Source organism: Rhinopithecus bieti, unplaced genomic scaffold (genome assembly GCF_001698545.2).
Source record: "Rhinopithecus bieti isolate Rb0 unplaced genomic scaffold, ASM169854v2 scaffold_33437, whole genome shotgun sequence".
In the NCBI taxonomy this organism is placed as follows: Eukaryota; Metazoa; Chordata; class Mammalia; order Primates; family Cercopithecidae; genus Rhinopithecus; species Rhinopithecus bieti.
This window is the reverse complement of record NW_016814218.1, coordinates 285,411-311,859: the sequence shown is the minus strand read 5'-3', so window position 1 is coordinate 311,859 and position 26,449 is coordinate 285,411. Positions and strand designations below refer to the sequence as shown.

Below are 26,449 nucleotides of genomic sequence, written 5' to 3'. Positions count from 1 at the left end.
TATATGAAAACAGCAAATATGAAGCAATCATATTTTCCCCAAACAAAGCATCTTCATATGAATGCATTTGTGTTTGTATATGTCTGTATGAATATAGGAATTTTCTATATAGCTATAGATATTAACTATGATGTAAAGTTTACAAAATAATTCTCTTTTGATAAAAGCTTAGTTAGCTATATTAAAAACACCGTGTAGCTAAACTTTTAGGTGATCACTACATTTACATAAAATAATAAGCATGCAGAAATGGACACTTACTTTTGGCATCTATTAGCTTTTCTCTTGGTGAAGTATCAAAAGAAGAAAGTTGTTCCTTTACTTTGGCAACATCTTTTGGATGCAAGAAGTCAAATAAGCTTTGTCCAGTCAAACTAGCCTATTCATAAGGTAGACATTCATTTAAAATCAGTACCATGCTTTTTCTACATTTCTTGATGCATACAATAAATGTCCTTTTTTGTTAAAGGTTGATTTTTCTCAAGCTCAAAGATATGTTCACGACACTATGTGACATGAACTTAGTGTTGAAAGCAGGGTGATACTTGTAGACAGAAAAAAATACATGCATATAGAACCAACCCTGGATATACACAAACCATATACAAACACTAATTGCTAGTATTCCGCTAAATCTTGTAACTAAATCATTGCTAACATGATACTTGTAAATGATTGTGATTTATTTTGAACTTTTTTATCCTTGTTAAAAAAAAGAGATTACATGATAGTATAATATAGAAATCACAGAATATCTGTGACTTTACCAGACATTTACCATACTGTTTAAAAAATTACCATACTATTGATAAGTAAAATCCAACCCAGAATACCTCTCACTTCCCATTCCACCACTTCCACTATGCACAGCATCCCCAGGTCTATGCCTTTGCTGATATAGTCCCATTCCTCAGAATTCACCACCCCTTCCCTATCCCTTGGCCACCCCAGCCAAATTGCCTTTGACTCCCTAGACTTCGGGACTCCCTTCTTTCTCCCAGCCTGAAATGTTTCCTCCCCTTCTCTACATCTCGCTTCTGACAAGCCTCACAGACATCCTACTTCATGTGTGATGCCTTCCCTGACCCACAGTGGCCACCCCTCTTCTGAATTCCTGTATTACCCAAGCAAACATTCCTACAGACAACAGGACTAATGGACCAGCCGATACAAGTAGGCTGAATTGTTTGGCAGTTAGACATTTCATTCTTAAAAAAAACCTGTGTGGTTAATATAAGTCTATATCCAGAACTCTCCAAGGTGGATCAAGTTTCTGAATCTGAAAAGCTGAGGACTAAACCCTGAATCATGGGAAACCCTACATGCCCCTGAGGAGCCAGTAAGTCTCTAAAGAGCCTCTTCTTTGCAAAGTCAGTGCCCAGTAGGACTGGATTCCACGTCACTAACTTGAAACTTAAGTGATACCCTAAACTGTCAGTCACCTGTGTGTGTGGGTGTGTGTGTGTGCGCATGTGTGGGTGTGTTTTCCATCTCCAATTAGAATATGGAATCATGAGGTCTGGATACCTGATCGTAATTAAGTATTTTGGAGACTGACTTAGAAACGAAGAGAATTTTTCCTCTTTCACATCCAACCACAAATAAGAAGGCTTCTGCAGTCTAGGATTTAAGAAAACAAAAGTGAATATTTAAAAATATTGTCTGTCTCTTATACACACACACACTTTCAGATTCTGAGGGAGTTATTGTGGCAATAAAACTAACAGAGTAGTTTTATTGAGCTAGTGTTCATGGAGCTAGTAAAATTAATTTTAAGAAATGTTCTTAAGATGCAAACCGATTTATAAAGAACGTCATGTTGAAATCTTATTCTAAATTAATGTTTTGGACATGAAAAGTTTGGCTGTGGAATATTTACTTGAGACATTTCTTAAAAAATTAGGCCAGGTGCTATAGATGAGCCTATATACAGCACTAAATGAGCCCATATCCCAGCACTTTGGGAGGCCGAGGCAGGTGGATCTCTTGAGCTCATGAGTTTGAGACCAGCCCGGGCAACACTGGCGAAACCCCGTCTCGACGAAAAATAGAAAAACTGGCTGGGCATGGTGGTGCAGGCCTGTAGTCCCAGCTACTCAGGAGGCTGAGATGGGAGGATGGCTTGAGCCCAGGAGGCAGAGGATGCAGTGAGCTGAGATTGCACCACTGCATTCCAGCCTAGGCAACAGAGCCAGACCTTGTCTCAAAAAATAATAATGAAATAAAATTACCTTTACCAAATCCTACTATACTGCATGCAGAACAACGATTACCTGTGGATGTGTTGAGGTAGAAGGACTGTGCAGATTGGGGACAAGGAAGCAATGAAGACATCGCACTGTACACCTAGTTATAGTTTTTGAATAATAATAAAGCATCACTCATTCTAAACTAATGTGTCAGCTACTCTCATAAGGTCTACCCAGCAAATCCCATGAAGCAGCCTGCATGGAAGTGGGAACATATGGCCACATAGGAAGAGCCTGGCACTCCTGCTGGGCATGCTCTGCAGGGCAGAAGCAGGGTTCCATGAAGGTGTGACTGACGAGTATGTACAGATTGGTCAGAAAGCTTCGAAAGCAAATTGTACATTTTGCCACCTTCAAAAATTTTTTTATCCACACAATATCCTTTATATCCCTGCCAGGAATGCTATCTTTAAGTTCAGCTGTTCAAATAAAAGAGTGGCTTTTTTTAATTAAAGGAAAATGGACAAAATGTGTGTGAAGAATCTTTCTATTTAATTCGACTATCGCTTAAAACCTAGTAGTCACACAGCTCATGACCAAGACATTTATCACCTCTGAGGGCATGAGAAGCCAATCACATGATCACAGTTTCCCCTCTAGCCCGGTGAATCTGAAAAGCCATGCACAGGAAATGATGAGGACAGAAATGTCAAAGCACTAACAACTCTAAGTAAGCAATGACTGGCCTCCGAGAAGAACAGGATCCTGAGGGAACAGGATGTCAGGCAGATGGCTTTGAAGGAGGTGGTGATCATGGCGAATAGATCCTATGTGTGAGAGATGGGTAGTATAACATGCTTAGCGCTGAAGACAAGCTTTGCTCTGTAGTGTAGAAAGTGCCTATCCTCTGTCTCTACTTTCATTAACACAAACTAGTAACACATGGCTACTTCTCTATTTTAAATTTCTATATTAAAGGAAATATGGTGTAACATGGAGTCTTGCATGTTTAAACAGGAAGCAAATGGAAGAAAATCTGCCTCGTATTCAAACAGCAATGAAAGCACATATACAACTTAGACAAATATATCTTCAGTTACCTTAAGGATTAAATGTCTGAGCTCATTATCCTGAATAAATGATGGTCTACAATTATTTTCCACATAAGAATTTGTCATGCCTAAAAAGAAAGGAGTCAAGAGTTATTGGAAATACAGTAGAGAGGGCAACACGCTCAATGAACATTAGCAATGCTGCCGCTGCTGCTGCTGCTGCTATTTTCTCTTTTGGCAAATTCTAAGACATTTTCTGTCATCATTTTCTTTTTTTTTTTTTCATTTTCATTTAATTAATTTATTTTTGAGACAGAGTCTTACTCTGTTGCCCAGACTGGAGTGCAGTGGCACCATCTCAGCTCACTGTAACCTCCACCTCCTGAGTTCAAGTGATTCTCGTGCCTCAGCCTCCTGAGTAGCTGGGATTACAGGCATGCAAAACCACGCCAGGCTAATTTTTGTATTTTTATTAGAGCCAAATTTTCACTATGTTGGCCAGGCTGGTCTTGAACTCCTGGCCTCAAGCAATCCACTCACCTCAGCCTCCCAAAGTGCTGGGATTACAGGTGTGAGCCACGATGCTCAGCTAATCATTTTCTTTCTTCATTGTCACCTGATTAAAATTTCTTTCTTTTAGATTGTGAATTCTTGGAACTACTTATTCCTTTATATTCAAATATGCACATTAAGAGCTATATATAAAAACATTGTAATAAACTGTACATGAAATAATATTCAAGAATTGATATGCAGTAGTCCCCCCTTAGCTGTGGTTTCAGTTACCTGTGGTCCACTGTGGTCTGCAAACAGGTGAGCACAATACCATAAGATATTTTTAGGCCGGGCGCGGTGGCTCAAGCCTGTAATCCCAGCACTTTGGGAGGCCGAGACGGGCGGATCACAAGGTCAGGAGATCGAGACCATCCTGGCTAACCCGGTGAAACCCTGTCTCTACTAAAAAATACAAAAAACTAGCCGGGCGAGGTGGCAGGCACCTGTAGTCCCAGCTACTCGGAGGCTGAGGCAGGAGAATGGCATAAACCCAAAAGGCGGAGCTTGCAGTGAGCCGAGATCCGGCCACTGCACTCCAGTTTGGGCGACAAAGCGAGACTCCGTCTCTAAAAAAAAAAACATAAAAACAACAACAACAACAAAAATAAGATATTTTGAGAGAGCCAAAGAGAGAACATATAACTTTTTTACAGCATATTGCTAAAATTGTCCTAGTTTATTGTTAATGTTAATCTCTTACTGTGCCTGATTTATAAGTTAAACTATATCATAGGTATATATGCATAGGAAAAAAAGTATGCCTAGGGTTTATTACTACCCACAGTTTCAGGCATCTACCAGGCTCTTGGAACGTACGCTCCATGGATAAGGGGGAACTACTACAGTTATTTACATAATGTCTCAGCTAATTAAAGTTGATCATATGAGTTATCTTGAAAGGGGATATTCTGGAATTCTAAACAAGTGTTATGGATTCATGAGATTTTCCAGTAAGAAAACCCTCTAATGGCAATATAGAGACCTCTATTCTGATAATACATTATTTTAAAAATGTATAAAATATAAATGAAATAATTCATTTTCAGCCCTTAGCATGGAGTTATATTAAAATGAAGTCTCTAAAGCAGCTGCAGAGCTTGTAAAATGATGAGGAATTATCAGGCCAAAACCAAGGGGAATGTTTGACCTGAGAGGAGTAAGGGAATCCACCAACCCAGACACCCAAAGCCCTTCAAGGCCACAAGGGGGCATATGACACAGTCAACAATGCCAAGCAAGCCATCCCCAGGGCAAGGATGATTCAGAAGTCAGTCAATTTTCCCTTCCTTATATTCCCCAAACTTCTTGACTCCTATCCCCTCTTCCTGGGTACTGTAAGAAAAGTTGCTTTTGCAGGGGAAAGGTGGGGTAACATCCTTAGACATTTTAACCACACATTGGCCCTTGGACGGATCTGTGGCCCAAACTCACCAATGAACTAAGTGGTGGTGGTGGCAAAGTAAGTAGGCGGGGCAGAAAGTCAAAATGCCTCGAAGCTGTGATTCAATACAGTTTTCTCAGACTCATAGCACTCTTAAGAGCCTGGCATAGGGAAAAGAAAATCTTTTCTGTTGGAATCTATCTTCACCCTAGGGCTCAGGCAATTCTCCCAATGACTTCTTGTTAATATTACTACACAGCAGCTTGGGAGGGAGCTGAGGAAGGAATGAAGGACGCAGATTCTGAGTGCTAGGTCAGGGAACAGCAATAAATTGATTCTGGGCAAGGTAATGACATTTCAGGTCTGGCCTGCAGCAAGGTTGGCAGAGCACACCAGGTAGAAGTGGGCTGGGAAACCCCGTCAGTGTAAATCAGCCAGCACAGGTGAGCCCTGACTCAGTGAGTGAGTGGGGATGTGCTCAAGAGAAAACAAGGGCAGTGAGAGCAGCGCTGAGGCATGGTAGAGGCCGGCCTGTAAATGCACGCTGTGGTGTTCCACACACTTGTCCACACATTGGCTCTCAGAGTTCCCATGGCAAAAACCAACAAGGCAACATGATCACTTACTTTTTTCACAATGTTCATTGGGTTAAAAAACAAGATCAAAATGACAGTAACAATTCCTCCTCCTCTTCTTACCCCACCCCCACCATTAGTGAACACTGTGCTACACTCTACATGCATTACTCTTTACTCTTTTTTTTTATTATTATTATACTTTAAGTTCTAGGGTACATGTGCACAACGTGCAGGTTACATATGTATATATGTGCCATGTTGGTGTGCTGCACCCATCAACTCGTCGGCACCCATCAACTCGTCATTTACATCAGTTATAACTCCCAATGCCATTCCTCCCCTCCCCGCCCCATAATAGGCCCCGGTGTGTGATGTTCCCCTTCCCATGTCCAAGTGACTTCATTGTTCAATTCCCACCTATGAGTGAGAACATGCGGTGTTTGGTTTCTGTTCTTTATTCTTAACAATAGTCCCAGGAGGCAAATGCATCGTCCCTATTTCACAGATGCGGAAACCTGAGGATTAGAATGTCAAATAACTTGAGTAAGTCACATAGCTATGAAGGGAGGAAGCCAGGATTTGAACCAAAAGGTCTGCCTTCAGTACGCACATGCGTGAACCACCATGCTACACTGCCCCACCTGGTAATCAGATCGCAGACACAGGACCTCACGCTGCAGAGCAGGGCTACTCCAAATGTGGTCTGCAGACCAATGGTTTTCTTACCAGCAAACTGGTAAGATCGAATACAGAATTTAAGAATAAGCATTTAGAGGTTTTTATAAAAATGTAACATTGCTGTGACAGCCAAACCCATGATCATTTTTCCATAATTAATTGTATTTTACAATGAACTGGTGGTGGATGGAAGAAACACCTGTTCTTCACCCAGATAGTTTAAAAAGCACTGCTGTAGGGTTTAGTGAAAAAAATCACATCACCATCCTTCTGCCTTTAACCTAATTATCCTATGGACCAAAATAACATGATCCACAGGCAGCCCTCTGTTGATATGGCTTCTAAGCTTTTGCCAAGCAAGTGTGGGGATGCCGCGACAATACCCTGGAATGCAGATCCAGTTGCCTTAAATCATCTTGCTGTGAGCAGCACTGACCAAAGGATCTGGTCAGACTGCGGGTATGAGTTCTTAACCATGTCACCTCTGCTTAGCAGAGCTGACAGCAAAATTTAGGCCCTGTTCCAAGGAATCTCCTTTGGACTCACCTCCTCCCTGCCGAGTTTCCACAGCCTCTCCTCTCACTCGTATCACTGCTGTAACATTCATCACACTAGACTCTGACGATCTCTTCCTAAGTCAGTCTTCCTAGTCAGATCACAAACCCTTAAAGGGCAGAGACCTTGCCTCATTAATTTTTATATTCTCAGCACAGAACAGGAATGCGGTTGATGTTCAGATTATGTTTTGTTGAACTAGTCGACTGATTCATGGCTTTTCCCTTAGGTCCTCCTCCCTTAGGACACTGCGAATGTGAAAATACTCAGCTAATTTTAGGGTTGCAATCAAATGACCTCAGTTGAGCCTGTAAATTTTCATTGCTGAAGGATTTAAGGAAAATATTGCAAGCCTCAGCTGTGGGTAAAAGAGAAGCTTATTTCATAACAGACTGTTACAAAAGTAAGATCTCCCATCACGCTCCCAACAGGAAGCACCAGGAGTCCAGGTTAGTGCTGCTCTCCTCTTAGCCAGCTTAACTTGACTTGGTCAAGTCCTTGTATGGTGCCCAGATAATTTCCATTACCCTGAAATATATTTTCCTTTTCCTGGCAGTGTTTGAGATCTAAACTAAGACCCTTGGTCATCCTTTGCTCACTCCCTTTTTATGATTTTTGAGCCAAATTTTACTATAATCTTCTAGATCTTTACAAATCTGCACTTGCAGAGTCTTCTCTGGAGTCTTCAGCTTGCTACTTGTCCAGGTCTTATCTTTTCCATGCAAATTTACATTATCAGCATTGATAAATCGAAAACTCTATTCCACTTCCATCACCCTGTCTCTCAAGTTGGACTGGGGTTATTCCCAAACCAGGGGTGATTTCTACTGCACATATTGATATGGTTTGGCTCTGTGTCCCCACCCAAATCTCATGTCGAATACTAATCCCCAGTGCTGGAGGTGGGGCCTGGTGGGAGGTGACTGGATCATGCTTGTGGATTTTCCCCTTGGTACTGTGTCACAATAGTGAGTTCTCATGAGATCTGGTTGTTTAAAGCGTGTGGCACCTCCCCGATCCTCTCTTGGTCCTGCTCCTGCCATGTAAGATGCCGGCTCCCGCTTTGCCTTCTGCCATGAGTAAAAGCTCCCTGAGGCCTCCGAAGAGGCAGATGCCACCATGCTTCCTGCACTGCCTGTGGAACCATGATCCAATTCAACTTCTTTTCTTTATAAATTACCCAGTCTCAGGTATTCCTTCATAGCAATGCGAGAATGGACTAATACACAGGTACATATACACATTTATTACACTTTGATTTAAAATTCAAGCTCAAATTGGGGAATTGCTAAAGCCAGAAATGATGACCCACACACCAAGAGGCATTGGCAAGGACCTCCTTCCCCCAGTGTCTCACATATTTGAGGATACCCTGGAATGGCAACGTGTGATGCATTGTAAGGTACTACTGATAAATCTGAATGAAGCCTTAAGAGAAACTGCAGAGTTTAAGGAAGTTTTCTTTTTGAAGGACAGAAATCTCTCAATAACTTAATAATTAACACTATGCTACAGAACTTTTTTTTCTTTTTTTTTTTTTTTTTTTGAGACAGGCTGTCACCCAGGTTGGAGTGCAGTGGCACGATTACTGCTCATTGCAACCTCCACCTCCCAGGCTCGAGCGATCCTCCCACCTCAGCCTCCCAGATAGCTGGCATTACAAGCAAGCATGACCACTCTTGGCTAATTTCTGCAATTTTTGCCCAGGTTTGTCTTGAAGTCTGGACTCAAGCGATCCACCCACCTCAGCCTCCCAAAGTACGGGGATTACAAGCATGAACCACCATGCCCAGTTCTACTTCAGAACTTCTAAAGAACTGAGAGGTATGAAAGGCAGGTGATATTCTCTTTGTATTATATGTGAAGCCGAAATGTAAATACTTTTCAAGTTTGCATAGTGAGCTCGAGATACAGCTTTTATCAGAACCAAGTTTTCTGACATCCAATTCAGTATTCTCTCCACACATAGACTATAGACAAATGCCAGTGAATACCCATAAAGCTGAAAGACACATCTGGATAGAACCTCAACAGCTGACAGCAAAGCGAACCAATCAGAGACCTCAGTGACAGAGCAGATTTCACTTAACTGTGGAAGCCGTCGTCAAACTCACCTTTTAAGGATCTCAAGTGCTGAACAGCCATTCTTAAAACTGTAAGTTTGTCCAGTTTACGTGCCATGGGGTTGCACTGAGGGATCATTGCAGACAGTTCTTCAATCAGGTTATTCATTTTATCTCTCCTCCGCTTTTCGGTTTGGCTATGAGCTTCTCTAAGAGGGAAAAGGAGCTTCCTTTATATTTAACATTCGGCAGACCTCCAGACCCCCCCAGTGGCGCTCAGTGGAGCAGATGCTGAGCCCAGCAGGCACACACTGTTCTTCCTCCCAACTTGGGCCCTGCAGTTGTCATTGAGGGAAGAGGAAAGCGCTGCTGAGACCAGGAATAGCATTCATAAAACTCGCTGCCCTTGGTCAGTCCCTCCCTACCTCATTTTCTGAAATCTTTAAGAACGAAGACAACTGTCTGAGAGCCTAGGTGGTTTTTCTACCTGTCTCCAGTATTAGAGAAGAGATAGGTGCCCTTTTGTTCAAAGCTAACTATTCTCTGATATTCGCATAAATAGTTGTCAGCATCTTAACCTCATTATTTTTATAGCTCCTTATCATGGGTCTATTAATGTGCTCAAGTATCTTCCCCCCTGAAAAAAAACCCTTTCCCTAATTCTAGTTTTTTTTGTCCTTGCTACTGTCTTCCCCCCTCAGCAAGCTCCCTGAAAGAGTGCAGTTTCCACTCGGTCTTTCATTTCCCAGGCATTCTGTCCATCTGTAACATCAACCTTCCACAACCCCTGCCCCACTAAAACTGTCCTAGCGAAGATCCTCCTTCTCTCGTGCAATCTCTTGCTGATCCCTGCCTTGAATCTGACACTGCTGACACTTCTCATTCTCCCCTGGTCTCCACAGCCTCTCTGCCTCCTCGTCCTCCTCCACTCTCCCTGCTCAGCTCAGTCTCCTCGTCTCCTCACCCAGCTCTTACTTGATCCTTAAATACTGGTGTGTACTAAGATGCCCTGCTCAGCACCACTCTCTCCTCATTCTTTATTCACCCTGAGATCTCATTCCCTCACAAGGCTTTATAGCTAGCTACTCATAAGCTACTTGTTATTATAACCCTATCTCATTCATACTTCACTCAGCTCCTGACCTTTGGAACTAGAATTACAAATCTAAATGATTCTCAAGAAATCTAAAACTCAGGAAACCCCAAACTGAACGCATTCTCTGCAATGTACCCCCATTTTCAATTCTTCCTGTACTACTCCTGATTTATTATTCCTTCTATAGGGTTTATCTTGGTTGGTAACACAACTACTCAGTTTAGACCAAGCTTGTCCAAACTGCACTCCAGGATGGCTTTGAATGTGGCCCAACACAAATTCATAAACTTTCTAAAAACATTATGAGATTTTTTTTTTTTTAGCTCACTAGCTATCATTAGTGTTAGTGTTAGTGTATTTTATGTGTGGCTCAAGACAATTTTTCTTCTTCCAACGTGACCCAGGGAAACCAAGAGATTGGATACCCCTGGTTTAGACCCTTCCTCTTCACCCTAAAAAGCCAAATAATCACAAAAGCTTGTCGATTCTAGATCTTAAAATATTTCTTAAATATGTCTTCTCTTCCTCTCCATCCCCTCTGTCACCATCTTAATTTAGGCTCATTGCATTACCCCAGAACCTTTTAAACTGCTGTTCCTTCCTCTCCCAGTCTATCCTATGACTTCCGGAATTACGTAGTAAAACAAATCAAGTCACCTAATCCCATTGCACAAAACTGTTCACTGCATTTCCACTGCCCAAGAGGACTAGCCAGATTCCCTAATTACAGGCCAAGGTTCTCCCTGACCCGCCTCATGTCTTCATCTCCAGTTTCTCTCTTCAAGACTTTTCCCGACAGCTCCAAATGTCCCACAGCAGCAACGCGCGAAGACTTGCTCATCCTCACACATGTCATGCTGTCTCACATCTCCTCCACGCCTTCCTCTTTACCCGGCTTACAAAGTCCTTTCTGACTACACTGTTGGAGAAATCCTATTCTTTCTTCAAAATCCAGCTCAGTTATTCTTCTGGGAAGCTTTCTCTGACTACTACATGATTAATCACTGCTCTCTCTAAGCCACCTCAGTACCTTTCATACCACTACCCCTATTTCATCTAATCTAAGAGCCACCAATTGTAAGACGCACGATTATTTAAAGCATCACAAGACAAAGAAATGCTGCCACCTGACGGGAAGATGCCACGATAAGAAATTTCCACAGAAGATAAAACATAGAGGGGAAAAGTGTATCTTAGATTTCAAGAATTATATGATTTTACTCGCCACACTTTGCTGTAAATCCCTCTCCTACAACACACAGTAACTCCGGAATTTCTCTATTAGAATAGTTTAGGGGCAATCTGATGGGAAAGAGGGTAAGTGGGAGACTTCCCTGATCTGTTTTTACAAAGACTTTAAATTGGATAAAAGAAAATGTAATTTTTCCAGATAAAAGAGTAGGGAGGTGGGTAGGGAGGAACATCAACGAAGGCTGTGGGAGCTAACACACTCCCTGCCCCAACCATTCACCCTTGGCAATGACACTCCCGGAACAAAATACATACTGTTGGATGAAGTGGATAGGATTCAAATTAGATGTGTATTCACATAAAATTCAGTTATCTACTCATACTTTGTTCTATTTGTGAGCAATTAGATATTTTCTTTTCTTTTAAAGTCAAGGTCTCACTCTGTTGCCCAGGTTGCAGTGCAGTTGTATGATCATAGCTCACTGCAGCCTCAAACTCCTGGGCTCAAATGATTCTTCTGCCTCTGCCTTCCAAGGAGCTGGGATTACAGAGCAACTCGATTAAAATTAAAGTGTTATGATTAAAAGAATATTGTAGTTACACTCTCACTAGAAGAATCACCTCTTCTTTCTAACAGTATTCCCCATCAGCATGGACAGCAGCGATGGATAGAGACGCCTGACTCCAGGATGTACAGCAGAGGAAGGGGTGCTCTCTCTGAGCCAGGATCTGGAGAGAGATGAGAGCAGGGTGGGAGAAAGCCCACGGTGGAGAAGGTGAATGATGATGCTGGGAGCCAGGAAACCCAGGGCAAGGTGAAAGAACCAATGTCTGAATAAGGTACTTTACTTGAAGGAGCTGCACCTGAAAAGGTTTCCGGAGGCTTTCATTAAGGAAAGGCGTAATTATCCAGAGGCTAGCTCTCTGCTTAATACTTCATCAGAGCTCTGGCTCCTAATTCTGTGTATAGTTACTGCCACTTTGAATCACGGCAGTATTTTGCAGAATCCTATCAGAAAACAAAATAAATGGAGAAAAAGCAAAACTCTGATAGGCCATGTTGCCAGATGGAGAAAAATATTTTGTTGTTGTTGTTGAAAAAATATGTTGAAATAATTGACAAAGAACTTATGAGGATGGGTTTCTAACAGTCAGATGCTCCTCATAAGTAACTGATTTGTTTAAGTCATGAATCAATTTTTCTTTAGTGCTTAAAGAAAATATTCTTTTTTTTTGAAAAAAGCTATTCTAAGAGAAAGTTAAAGGCATGAAAGCCAAAATGTTATTCAAGTAGACAGAAAAGCAAGACAACAGGTGCCTGATAACATTGCTTCTCAGAGCATAACAAGAGAGAAAAGTCTCATCCTCAAGCCCTTCTATCTTGGCGTCACCTTTGCCTTAGGCTACAGGCTTGCCTTTGTGTACCTTTCCACTCACCATGTACCATCTCAACAAGTCAATGTACCTGAAGGCCTTCATTTTAACTTGGTGTTCACCATCTTCCACTCTACAAAAAAGCAGGATAAAATATCAAACTACATGAAATACCTTTTTTGTAGTTCTTGAGAGAGAAACAGATGTGAGATTAAGTCCAATCATCCTAATTCCTATAAAATCCTTAGCTGTAAATGCTCCCTTGAGCACCTAATGACCTGAAATGATTACTACCGTCTACAGGAACCATTCTCTTCCTAACGCTGACAGGCAACACCATTCCCATAAGGATAACAAAAGTTATGTTAACTGACAGTGAGCAATAATTAGTGTATTACTTGGATATGATCTCATGACAAACTTAAGCAATAATAAGATTTTCATAGAATTAACATTAAAGTTATTAAGATCATTGATGGCTTAACCAAAAACTTTATGATAGCTACATTAAAACAGCCTGAAAATGGATTAAGAATTCCAGATCTTTAATCAAAAGGAATTTATTTTGCCTAAAAATCCATCTGGATGGTAACAAATATTGAAAACTGGAAACTCTTGCAAATAATATTAATTTTCACATTAGTATAGTTCCTAGTATCAGAAATGTACTCACCAGACCATTACTAAAATGAAAAACATTGGTGGTGATAAAAGACTGTCAGCATTTAAAAATTATGCAGGCTGCATAGCTTTTAAAAATATGTAATCTTAAAAGACATATTTCCAAATGTATCGTTTTGTGAGAGATTTGAAAAATTCCAGGAAAAGCACCCATAATCCCATCTGGAAGTAATCACAGTTAATATTCTAACATGTCTCCTTCCTGCGTTTCCTAAACATGTAGATACATACAATGATTATTTAACTTAGCCATGGTGTATGGGTACCATGTGGATATTTCTGTGTGTTCTACATATAGAATAAATAAAACTCAGATCATAGTATATAATTTTCATGTCTTGTCTTACTCATTTAACACTCTAACATGAATATTTCTGCATAGTTTCACATATTCTTGGAGAACATAATTTGAAATGATTAAATAGTAGCCCATTGATTAGTTAAATCATAATTTATTCGCTTGCTATTGTTGGATATTTCAACATTCGAATATTTTCAATATCATAAATAATATGGCTAAGAATATTGTGATGTGTGCATCTCGAATTATACTCTAGGATAAATTCCTAGGAGTACAATTTATGGATAAATATTTTAAGGCTTCTGATTCATCTTAACAAATTTCCTTCTTTACAGATATTTAACAATGAACATTTTTCAGGCTTTGAAAAAAGTTTGGCCTACTTTAGAACTGTCTTATTCAGTTGAACTCTTTTGAAGTTTTAATATTTTTCTACTTAAAAAAAGATAACGCTTATAGAAAAGTTAATCAAATTCATAAAGAGATGCTTATAAATATTCCAAATAAAAAAGACCACAAAGACTAACACTTAATCAAGTGGTGCTTTTCCTTTTCACAATTTCAATCAAGAAGAGCTTTTATATTTATGGTACTTTATCAAAAATATTTCCACACTAGATTCTCACAGCACAGTGATGAAGTTATTACTATCCCCATTTTACAGATGGAGTTGAGTAAAGTTTATGACTGTCCAAGGTCCCATAACTAGTAGGAGGCCAAGTGAAGACTATTCAACACAGGCTGGCCTTCCACTATGCTTGACCTGGTGTGCCTTCCACCATACCTGGTCATTTCTCTCACCACTGTCAGCCTGTTGTGTGGCTGGTACAAATAAAATTAAACGGTTTCTCTGAGGCAAAAGAGAGGGTCAGATTAAGTCAGCTTCTTTTCTCTTTTTAGCCATCTTAAAGGAATGAACAGAAAACAATTATATGGGTCAATAACTTTCTTCCTAATAGTCTGGAATTATATATAATTGTCCCTCAGCATCCGTGGGGGACTGGCTCCAGCACCTCCTGCAGATACCAAAACCGGTGGATGTTCAAGTCTCTTCGTAGTATTTGCATATAACCTACGCACATCCTCCCATATACTTTAAATCATCTCCAGATTACTTACAATACCTAATCAATGTAAATGCTATGTAAATTGTTGTTCTACAGTACTGTTTAGAGAATAATAACAAGAAAAATAAGTTTGGATCTGTTCAGTACAGACTTGTTTTTCTGGATATTTTCAATTTTTGGTTGGTTGCCCATAGATATGAAGGACTGACTATATATATGTACATTACTTCAATTTCAAAAGGTAAACTTTGACCTTTTAAGATCATGTTTTTGCTTTGATCATTGGCATTTTAGCAAATGAACTCACTAAGTGAATTTGCCTCCTTGGTGAAATTCAAATATACTGTACTTATTAAATGCAAATACTCTTCTATTTAATGGCCCCTGGCAGAATAGAATAAAGGCAAGATCTTGTTAGTCAAACAGTTCATTTTTTTGTTTGTAGGACAAATCTAGATAATTAGTAAATTTGGTCTATAATCCTAACATTTTATAAATTTTTATAAATGTATTTTAATAAGCTTCCTGATATTAATAATGTTCACATTACTGGGATACATTTTCTTAGTGTAGCACCTTACATTACAGTAATAGAATTTCAAACACAATGCAAAGTTTTCTTGAAAACTATTTTCACTGCATTTTGAATGAAATGTAGGCATTCTTTCTAAATCAACCAAAGACAAAGTTAGAGGCAGATGCAATCTCAAAATATTCCCCAGATGTGCCACTTGTCAGGCGTTCCTCTTTTTGAAACGTGCTTCCTTTGATTTCTGTGTGCCGCTCCCACTTCAGAGCCATGCCTTCACATAGTCTGGGCAGGCTTCCCCTCATCTTGTACTATCTGTAGGTCAGCACCCCCAGAGTATATCCTCAGCCCCCAGTCTCCCCACTCCATAAGCTTCTCCCAGTGACGTCACCCACATCATCAGTTCAAGTACTTTTTGTGCATTAATGATGTCTGAGTCTCTAACTCCAGGCCAGGCCTCCACCCTGAGCTCCAAATCCTCATGTCCATCTTCCTGCTTGAAGGTTCTATAAATATCCCATTCTTAGTGTGTCCAGAACTCAACTCATCATCTTTGCCTCAATATAAGTGAATGAAAATACCACCCTCCATCTAGGAGCCCAAGTCAGAAAACGTGGGCACACTTTATATCCTCCTCCCAATGAACAATCATGAAGTCCTATTGATCCTATCTTCTAAGTGTGTCATATGTCCCTTCCTTTCCCTCCCCTTCCTATCCAGGGCCACTCTCTTTGATTGAAGCTCGGAAAACCTCATCCTTGGCAAGAGCTACTCTCCGTGGTTCTCTCTGCCTACTGGATCTTCCTCCTTCAAACCATCCTCCATGCTGTTTCCAGGGTGATTCTTTGAAAACTGTAAGACTGTACCACTCACACCTACCAGGAGGGCTATAATCAAGCAATTGAAAATAATAAGAATCAGTGAGGATGTGAAGAAAATGGAACTCTTGTACACTACTCATGGTAATGTAATGTGATGCAGTCACCGTGGAAAACAGTATAGCAGTTCCTCAAAAACTGAACAGAATTATCACATAACCCAGCAACTCTCTCCTAGGCATACATCCAATATAATGGAAAGCAAGGACTAAAACAGGTATTTGTACATCAGTGTTCATGGCAGCATTATTCACAATAGCCAAAAAGTGGAAATAACCCCTCAACAGAGGACTGGATAAATCAAATATGGTATATATACACAGTGGAATATTATTCAGCCATAAACAGCAATGAAATTCTGACACATGCTATAATATGGATGAAACTTGAAGACATTATGCTAAGTGAAATAAGTCAGACAAAAGAACAAACATCATATAATTCCACTTTGTTTTTTTTTTTAAGATGGAGTCTCGCTCTGCCGCCCAGGCTGGAGTGCAGTGGCACGATCTTGGCTCACTGCAACCTCTGCCTCCTGGGTTTAAGCAATTCTCCTGCTTCAGTTTCCCAAGTAGCTGGGACTACAGGTGCCTGCCACCACGCCTGGCTAATTTTTTGTATTTTAGTAGAGACAGGGTTTCACCGTGTTGCACAGGCTGTTTGCAAACTCCTAAGCTGAGGCAATCCAACTGCCTCGGACTCCCACTTATGTGAAATATCTAGAATAAGCAAATTCATAGAGCCAGAAAATGCACTAGAGGTTAGCAAGGGATTGGGAGAGAGGAGAATGGAAATGCTGTTGTTTATGGACACAGAGTTTTTCTTTGGGGTGATTCAAAAGTTTTAGAAATAGAGGTGATGGTCTATAATACTGACTATAATTGATGTCAATTAATTGTACACTTAATAGTGGTTCAAATGGCAAATTTCATGTTATTTAAATATATATGTGTGTTTGCGTATACATGTGTGTGTGTGTATTTACCATAATAAAAAAGTGAAAAAGTGCAGAGGCAATCAATTCTTTAAAAAATATAAATCTGATCAAGTTCTTCTCATGCTTAGAATTCTTCAGTTTTCCTACTGCATTCAAGACAGTTTTCAGATTCTTCAGTTCAGCAGATCTTTCATGACTCAGTTTGTGTTTATCCCTCAAATCTCATAGCTCACCTCCCTCTAAGTGCACCCTCTGCTCTATGGTGACAACCACTCATTTCCTGATCAGGAGTATGCAACTACATACCTGTATGCCTGCACGGTTGTTCTTTTCACCTAAAATATCTTTTCCACTCCTGCTCTGTAGACTCACTTCTTCTCTTCTGTTTTTAAATGTATTTTTATAGAGATAGGGTCTCACTCTGTCACCCAGGCTGGAAGGCAGTGGCGTGACCATAGCTCACTGCAGTCTCGAACTTCTGGGCTCAAGCATTCTTCCCACCTCTGCCTCCCAAAGTGCTAGGATTACAGGCATGAGCTATCATACCTGGCTGTAGACTTACTTCTCTTTTTCATTTAAAACTTAGCTTAAGTCAACTTTTCCAGGAAACATTTAAATCTTACTTAAATGCCTAACTTTATTTGCTGACATAGTACCCAGGGTCTCCATTATAGCAGTTATCATGATGTAAAATAATTGTTTGTATCTTTTCCACTTGCACAAGTTTCCTGTACCATTGTGTCTCTATCTCTCCTAGTCTACTGACTGTCACATAGTAGCAACCCAATAAATGTTTAATGACTACATTCCACAGATTCATCAAAGACCCTTTTAAAGAACCAGCTCTCCGGCCAGGTGCGGTGGCTCACGCCTATAATCCCAGCACTTTGGGAGGCCGAGGTGGGTGGATCATGAAGTCGAGATTGAGACCATCCTGGCCAACATGGTGAAACCCCATCTCTACTAAAAATACAAAAATCAGTCGGGCATAGTGGCAGGCACCTGTAGTCCCAGTTACTTGGGAAGCTGAGGCAGGAGAATCACTTGAACCCAGGAGGCAGAGGTTGCAGTGAGCCGAGACTGCGCCACTGCACTCCAGCCTGGCGACAGAGTGAGACTCTGTCTCAAAAAAAAAAAAAAAAAAGAACCAGCTCTCCATTCAAAACCAACAGTGCCACAGAAAGGGTGGACATTCTCACATATTCTTTGTTTTTAAAAATATCCAGCACTCTGAGGCTATGTGAGTGAAATCAGCCTCACCTATTGACTGGCTTTCCTGCACTGAGTCCTGGGGAACGACACTATATAGTCAGCACCACATACTTTGACATCCATAATTTCATTAAAGGGAACGGAAACTGGTAGGATAAAGGAAGCATTGGGGCAGAAAAGAGAAGCTCTGGGATAGATGATGAGCAAATCAATGGTACATGTATTATGTTTTCACTGCCACTCTATGCCCTCTTCAAGTAGGGGAGGGAGTATGTCAAAAATGGTCCAGGACTTACCTGCTGCCACGGGAGGCTGATATTTCTATCCTTGTTGAAAGAAGATAGGTAAGGGGATTCTGAGAAAGCTTTTCCACCACTTTTTCTGTCATGATTCCTGACCTGGAAGGAAGGAGGCCTTGGGTCACCCCCTACCCAGATGTTCTGGGAATGGACAGCAAGCCTGTCCTCAAGTGGAGAAAGCAGCCCACTCTGTCCAGCGACCCAGTGACAGGAAGCTGGGTGAAGTGGAGAAAATACCACATCTGGAATCAGGCATTCTAACAAGCTGTGTGATGCTGGGCAAACTGCTTGACATTTCTGAGTTCTAGCTTTTTCCTTTTCTAAAATGTGAGTAGTTGCCTAAATAATCTTCAGTGTTGCTTGCTGACAAAAAAATGTCGGTACTGTCAGTACTTTGCATGTTTCTTATATTTTTGCACTGATCCCACTTTCCATTTCACCCCCAAACCACTGCAGGGTCTCATCTGTGCCCCGCCATGTGGCACGAAGCTGGGCTACCTCTATATTCACTGTTCCCACTTCAATTGCTGAAACCATATTTAGACACCAAGAAAGAACAGCGGTGCTTATGATTCTGAAGAATAAAGAAGCAAATAAAAAGAACTAACAGTCACTTTTAGCTCAAGTTAAGTGGGGGCTATTGACTGATAATTTAGGATGGAAAACTGCTAGATAGTCTAAAAAGACTGTCACTTCATCAACTATAGTTTTCAGAAGCATCCATGTTAATGGAAGAGACTAAGGGAACAGAGACAACTAAAAACAGTAGAAAACCTTCCAATCCTTTGTATGTGGCGTGGGAAGTGCTTTAGTATTTACTCTACTGTCTTGGGAACTGAAGCTAAATTATAAAGTGTATTGGGAAGAACTGAGTTAAAAAGAGCCAGCATGTGCCCACTTTGTAAATAAAGAGCTGAATACCATCCCCCAACAACAACAACAAAAAAGAGCCAGGATGTTTTATTATGTCCTTATCTTGACCTTCAACTCCCAACTCAGGATTTTTCCCTTCATTCATGATGGAGTACTGTCATCAACTCTCACATTTATGTAAAGTACCAGCCTATGATGAGTTGCTCTAGACGGCTATCTTTATTTTTCCTTAATGTTTTCTAAATTTTATACCTATTTATTCAGAGATGGGGTCTTGCTGGTCTCAAACATCTGGGCTCAAATGAACCTACCTCAGCCTCCCACGTAGCTAAGCAGTACTGCAGGCGTGTGCCACTGTACCTGGCTTGCCCTCATGTTTTCACTATATAAACTCCAGCTTTGGGGAAGTCATTAAAGAATATTTAGGACTGAAGCTGCAGGGGTAACAAAAATAAATAAGGAGACAGTGGGTATTCTTAACATTGACTTTATTATCAATTTGACTTAATAAATACGGAAAGCACGAGTTTTATATGATTAAACTGACCACAGATAACCAAGGGTTGGTTATTCTATACATGATGAGTAAGGTGAGAAGTAGTCATTATTATTTTAAGTCAAACATCCAAGGTGTTCTCCTCATGTTTATAAGGATTTCAGTAAGGAAGGCAAGTATCTTGCCATGACCATAAACATTAACCAAATAAAACACATGTTCCTATGTCTCTTTCAGACTCCAGCTGACCCTCTTCAGAGCTGGATGGAAAAGTTCCAAGTCAGTCATTGACAAAGGTAGCAGTTGGGTGGATAAGTACTCTCCTGTCTCCAAATGTTACCATGAACTCGGAAATAATTAAAGATTTTAAAAGGAATATTTTCCTCTTCTCCCTAGAGTCAAAGCTCTCACTGGGTTAGAGGAACAAATTCACTTACTGGGATGGGTCTGAATCACTTGCTTTGCGTTTTCGTGGCAACTCTGTCATGTGTGAGCTGAAGGACCCCATAGCTGTTGGTCCTGTCCTTGGACTCACGCGGCTGGAAACCACAGGAGCAATGCACTGGTTCTCCTCTCTCAACACTTTACCTACGGGCAGCAGAGTACAACAAGACATTTATTTTAAACATTAACTTTTACTTTGTACATATCCATATCACACATTTTAAATGACTTTTCTATCTTGATATTTAAAAAATACCAGCTAAGGCCAGGCGCGGTGGCTCATGCCTGTAATCCCAGCACTTTGTGAGGCTGAGGCGGGTGGATCACCTGAGGTCAGAAGATAAAGACCAGTCTGGCCAACACAGCGAAACCCCATCTCTATTAACGTACAAAAATAAGCCAGGTGCAATCTGGGCATCTGTAATCCCAGTTACTCGGGTGGCTGAGGCAAGAGAATCCCTTGAACCTGGGAGGTAGAGGTTGCAGTGAGGTGAGATCATGCTACTGTACTCCAGCCTGGGCAACAGAGCAAGACTCCCTCTCAAAAAAAATGTGTGTATATATATATATAATAAACACACACAGACACACACACATTATATCTATATATACACATTATATATATACACACATTACATATATATATCAGCCAAAACCAGCATAACAGAATGAAAGACTAATTGTGTACACTCAAGTATTAATTAAATAAGCATTTCTTAGTCCATGCTTTTAAGGCTTTCCTCCTATATTGTAAAAGAAATTTGAATATGGTAGAAAATGCAGAAAACACAGAAAAATAGAAAGGAAGGGGGAAAAACCATTTTTCCCCCAGTGTTACACCAATTAATGTTACAATGCTTTTGAGATACTTCTTCCTAGAATTTTCTTCTATAGTTATCATTAAGGTAATTGAAATCATACAGTATACAGTAGTCCCCTCTTATCTGCAGTTTGCTTTCTGTGGTTTCAGTTATGCACAACTTTGGTCTGAAAATATTAAGTGGAAAATTCCAGAAATAAATCATTCATAAGTTATTAATTGCACATGGTTCTGAGTAGCATGATGAAATCTCACACCACAGTCATCCCTCTACCTAGCATATCCACGCTGTATATGTCACCTGCCCGCAAGTTGCTTAGTAGCTGGCTAGGTTATTAGATCCACTGTTGCAGTACCACAGTGCTGGTGTTCAAAGAACCTTTATTTTGCTTAATAGTGGCCCCAAAGCACAAGAGTAATGATTCTGGCACATTGTTATAATTGTTCTATTATTAATTATTGTAGTTAATCTCTTATTATGCTAAATTTATACATTAAACTTTTATCATAGGTATGTATGTATAGGAAAAATTCATATATGTAGAGGTTGGTATTATCTGCAGTTTCAGGCATCCACTGGGGAGTCTCAGAACATATCCCCCATGGGTAAGGGGATCGACTGTAGTCAGATTTATGCATCATTGTGACATAATAACTTTCCAGTTTTATTATAAATTCTTTATAAATGACTCTAATGGATGTATAATACATTATCATGTAGCTGTGTCCAGTTATTTAACCACTCTCCTATTGTTAGAACCGACATTTAATTTTATTTTATTTGCCAGTACAAATATGTATTTTGGTACATAAAGCTTTTTATCTACTTCTGGTTATTTTGGACAGTATCCCAGAAATGGGTTAACAAAGTCAAGAGACACCAATATTTTTAACTCTGAATTGCTAAGTGTGATTTTAAAAAATCCTTTTTGTCTCAAGTGAGGTTTATTAAATGTTTTACAAAATATAAAAATCAGAATCACTGAACCAAAATAACCTATAGTCTAAATTTGAGCCTCTGTAATTAACTATATTTCTCACATTAATATGCATATAAAAAGTTTAAGGTAATTTGTACCCAATAACACAGATTGAAAATATGTAACAATATTTACAAGGAGAATGTAATAAGTCTACAATAATAGTGGAATATTTTTAACACATCTTTGACAGTAACTGATAGATCAAGTAGTAAAAATAATGATATAGAAGATTTAACTGGCACGATCGGCAAGCTTCATATAACACACATATATGGAGCACTATGCCTAGCAGCTTGAAACACCAGTGTTCATTGTTTTTGGCCAACTATGGAGCATTTATAAAGACTGACAATATACTGGACCAAAAATCAGTCTCAAAGATTTTGACAAATTAGTATCATACATAAAACATTTTCTGACTTCAGTGTAATTGTGTTGGAAGTCAGTAACAAAAAGATAACCAGAAAATCCCTATATCTTTGTAAATCAAGAATCCCACAAATAATTTATGGGACAAGAGGAAATTCAAATGTAAAATGACAAAATATTTACAATTAAATATTAATAAAATGTCACACACAAAAATGTGTAGAGATGCATAAGCATTACTTAGAGTGAAATTTTAACAATGTTTAAAAAAAGAAAATTGAAACTTAATAAGTAAATAATTTAAGAAATCAGAAAAGATCAGTAAAATAAATCCAAAGAACTAGAGAAAAAATCATAAAAATAAGACCAGAATGAATGAAAATAAGAATATAAACCATATAAGAGTGTAGATCAAACAAAGCTAAACAAATTTCTTCCAAATGATGTGGAACTCTAACAACTTATTATGGCAAGATTTTCCAAAAGAAAAGACCGTACAAAAACAATAATAAAATTTGGGGTCATAATTTACATGCACAAGAAATCTGCTTAAAGATAATAAAATATCATTAAAAATCATGCTAACAAACTTTAAAAATTTAGATGGAGTATTTTCTATTATAGAATTTTAACTTACCTAAATTGAAACAAAGAGAAATAAAAACCTGAATATTCCTATATCCTTCCTTACACAAACTATTCCACTATATGAAAAAAGAGGGACTACCTTGACCCTCAACTTTTCTTTGTCAAGGAGGCTTACATAATTTTGATATGAAAACCTGACAATGACAGTACAAAAGGAAAATTACAGGCCAATCTCATTCATAAACAAAATACAAAATCTTAATAAAACATTATCAAACAAAATTCAGAAATGTATAAAAATAACCATCCATCATGACTAAGATAGTTTCATCCTAGGGATGCAGGAGTACCTTCATATTAGTAACTAATGAATATAATTTACTACAATAACAAATAAATGAAAAACTATACAATCATCTCAGTAAATGTAGAAATACTAATGAAGAAATATTGAAAGTGTTCTTTTTAGGATCAGAAACAAGAACACCCTTATTTAATTCTATATTAGAAGAGCTCACAGTAGGGTAAGGCAAGAAAAGAAAATGAAATATAAAATCAAGAAATAAAATTGTTTTGCTCTTATTGAGAAATGATATGATTGACTACATAGAAAATCCAAAATAATCAACATATAAATCATTAAAGTTAGAGGATACAGCAAGTTGGCGGTATATAAAACAATATGTAAAAATCAACTGCCTTTCTATCCAAAGTAACAAATGGTAAGAAAATGATATTTAAAAGATAGAATGTATAATAATCTGAAAAATACAGAGTATCTATAAAGAATAAACCTAACAAATGTATAAGGTCTTTATGGAAAAAACTAAAACTTTATTTAAAATATTTTGAAAGATCCAAATAAATGGAAAGATATGCCAGGCTTTTGAATCGGAGGCTTCAATATACTAAAGATGTAAATTATCCTAAAATAGATGTGCAATTCCTCTCAAAATACTTAATTTTTTGGTGGAAGCTCTCAAGTGGAATATACAACTATGCGAACTGTATACAGAAGAACAATGGGTCCTGAATAACCAAGGAAAAGGTGGGAACACTAGCCCTATCAGATATCAAGACTTGTAAAGGCACAGTAATTAAGACAGTGTAGTACTGGCATGAGGATAGATAGATGAATGGAAGAGAACAAAGAGCCCAGACATGTAATATGGACATCTGCTAAATATCAGAGGTGGTATTTCAGATCAATGTGGGAGAAAAAAATCACTTTTTAATAAATGGTCTGGGATCAATTGGTTTTCTCTATGGAAAAGACGAAACCAGACTCCCTGTGTTACACCAAATACAAAAACAAATCCAGTTGAATTTGAGACCTAAATGTAAAAAACAAAAATAGAATAGAGAAACTTTTGCTATGGTTTGAGTGTTTGTGTTCCTCCAAAATTCATGTGGAAACTTAATTCCCAGTTCAACAATATTAAAAGGTGGGGCCACTAGGAGGTGATTAGGTCATGCACACTCCACCCTCAGAGATGGGATTAGTGCCACCGTAAAAGGGCTGAGAGGATAAGTTTGTCCCTTCCATTCCTTTGCCTCTTCTGCCAAGTGAGGATACAGCAAGAAGATACCATTGTAGAAGCAGAAGGAGCAGCCTTCACCAGACAGTGAACTTGCCCGTGCCTTGATCTTGGACTTCCCAGCCTCTAGAATTGTCAGAAATAACAACTTGTTGTTTATAAATTACCCAGCCAAAGGTGTTTTGTTATAACAGCAGCAATAGACTAAGACAACTCTAAAGGAGGGAGAGTATTTTTATTTCATAGAAAGAAATTCCCAAGACATAAAATGTAAAAACAATAAAGGAAAAGATTGTTAAATGTGACAATTTTTAAGTTAATGTTGATCAAAAGACACTACAAAGAGAATGAAACCACAAGCCACAAACTGGGAAAAGATATTTGTTAGACATATAAACAGCAAAGGGTTAGTATTCAGATTATATAAAGAATGGCTTTGAATCAATAAGAAAAAGACCAATGACTCAATAGAAAACTGGATAAAATATTTGAATAGGCATTCATAAAAGAAATTCCGGTTGTCAACACATGGATGAAAAGATACTCAATCTCATTGGTAACCAGGAAAATCCTAAGGAAACTGTAGTGATATACTAATATATGATGGCTACAATCGAAAAATTTGATGATATCAAGTGTTGGTGAGGATGTGGAGCAATGGAAAGGCTCATGCTCTGCTGGCAGGAATGTAAGTTGCTACAGCCACTTTGGAAACCATATATAATAAAGGTGAACACATATATAATATATGACTTGGCATTGCCCTCCTAGGCATATGGAAAAACTCTTACTGTGTATTAGCTGACAGGTGTAAGAAATGCATTAGCAACATTGCTTGTAATTGAACAACAACCACAAAAACTTGAGAAAACTGGAAACTTTAAATTTTCATCAGCAAAATGGGTCCATTGCTTAGTTACTGAATGGAATACTAACAGCAACAAAAATGAATGAAGCCCAGCTATACTCAACACGAATGAATCAAATAACATAATGCTGGCCAGGTGCAGTGGCTCATGCCTATAATTCCAGCATGAAGACTTGGAAGGCCAAGGTAAGAGGACCATGTAAGGCCAGAAGTTTGAGACCAGTCTGGGCAACACAGCGAGATGCTGTCTCTACAAAAAAATTTTAAAACTAGCCAAGCATGGTGGTGCGCACATATAGTCCTAGCTACTCAGGAGGCTGAGGTGGGAGGATTGCCTGAGTTCAGGAGTTGAGGGTTACAGTGAGCGTGCTGCACTCCAGCCTGGGTGACAGAGTGAGACCCTGTCTTCTAAAACAAACAACAACGACAACAACAACAATGAAAATCCATAATGCTGAGGGGAAAAAATCACAGTCAAAAACACATTGCATGTTTTTAAAAATTTATATAAAGTTCAAAACAACTAAAAAAAAAAAAAGTAAAACTAATCAATTTCAGGAATATCTGGTTTTTTTCAGAGGTTTTTTGTTTGTTTTGTTTGTGTATAGAGATCTCTCCCTATACAGAAAGCAAGGGGCTAGTTAAGACAAAAGTCAGAACAGTGGTTCTCTTCAGGAAAAGAAAGGGGGGTATGACCATGAAGGACACACAGGGACTTCTAAGGAATTCATATTCTACCTCTTTCACAGATCAATGTCTTATCTTTCTTCTTTAAACAACACACATTATTTTTACCATCTTCACAGGTATAATAGATCTCACGATAAAGAAGTGGGGAGAATAATTTTACCAGT

At 39.1% G+C, this 26,449-nt stretch overlaps 1 protein-coding gene across 6 annotated transcripts in view; it reads right to left on the bottom strand.

The window, feature by feature from the left end:
• BMAL2 (basic helix-loop-helix ARNT like 2) overlaps positions 1-26,449 on the bottom strand; it is a 70,153-nt gene that overhangs the window by 20,427 nt on the left and 23,277 nt on the right. The window contains exons 2-9 of one of the 6 annotated variants that reach the window (XM_017849991.1): positions 20,423-20,573; positions 18,614-18,715; positions 12,804-12,845; positions 11,960-12,067; positions 9,103-9,260; positions 3,290-3,369; positions 1,528-1,620; positions 262-379 (exon numbers count right to left, since the gene is read on the bottom strand). In XM_017849991.1, coding sequence (XP_017705480.1) covers positions 262-379; positions 1,528-1,620; positions 3,290-3,369; positions 9,103-9,260; positions 11,960-12,067; positions 12,804-12,845; positions 18,614-18,715; positions 20,423-20,573 — 852 coding nt within the window. The remainder of the gene's footprint in view (positions 1-261; positions 380-1,527; positions 1,621-3,289; positions 3,370-9,102; positions 9,261-11,959; positions 12,068-12,803; positions 12,846-18,613; positions 18,716-20,422; positions 20,574-26,449) is intronic. The other 5 variants (XM_017849993.1, XM_017849992.1, XM_017849994.1 and 2 more) reach the window with 5 other exon arrangements.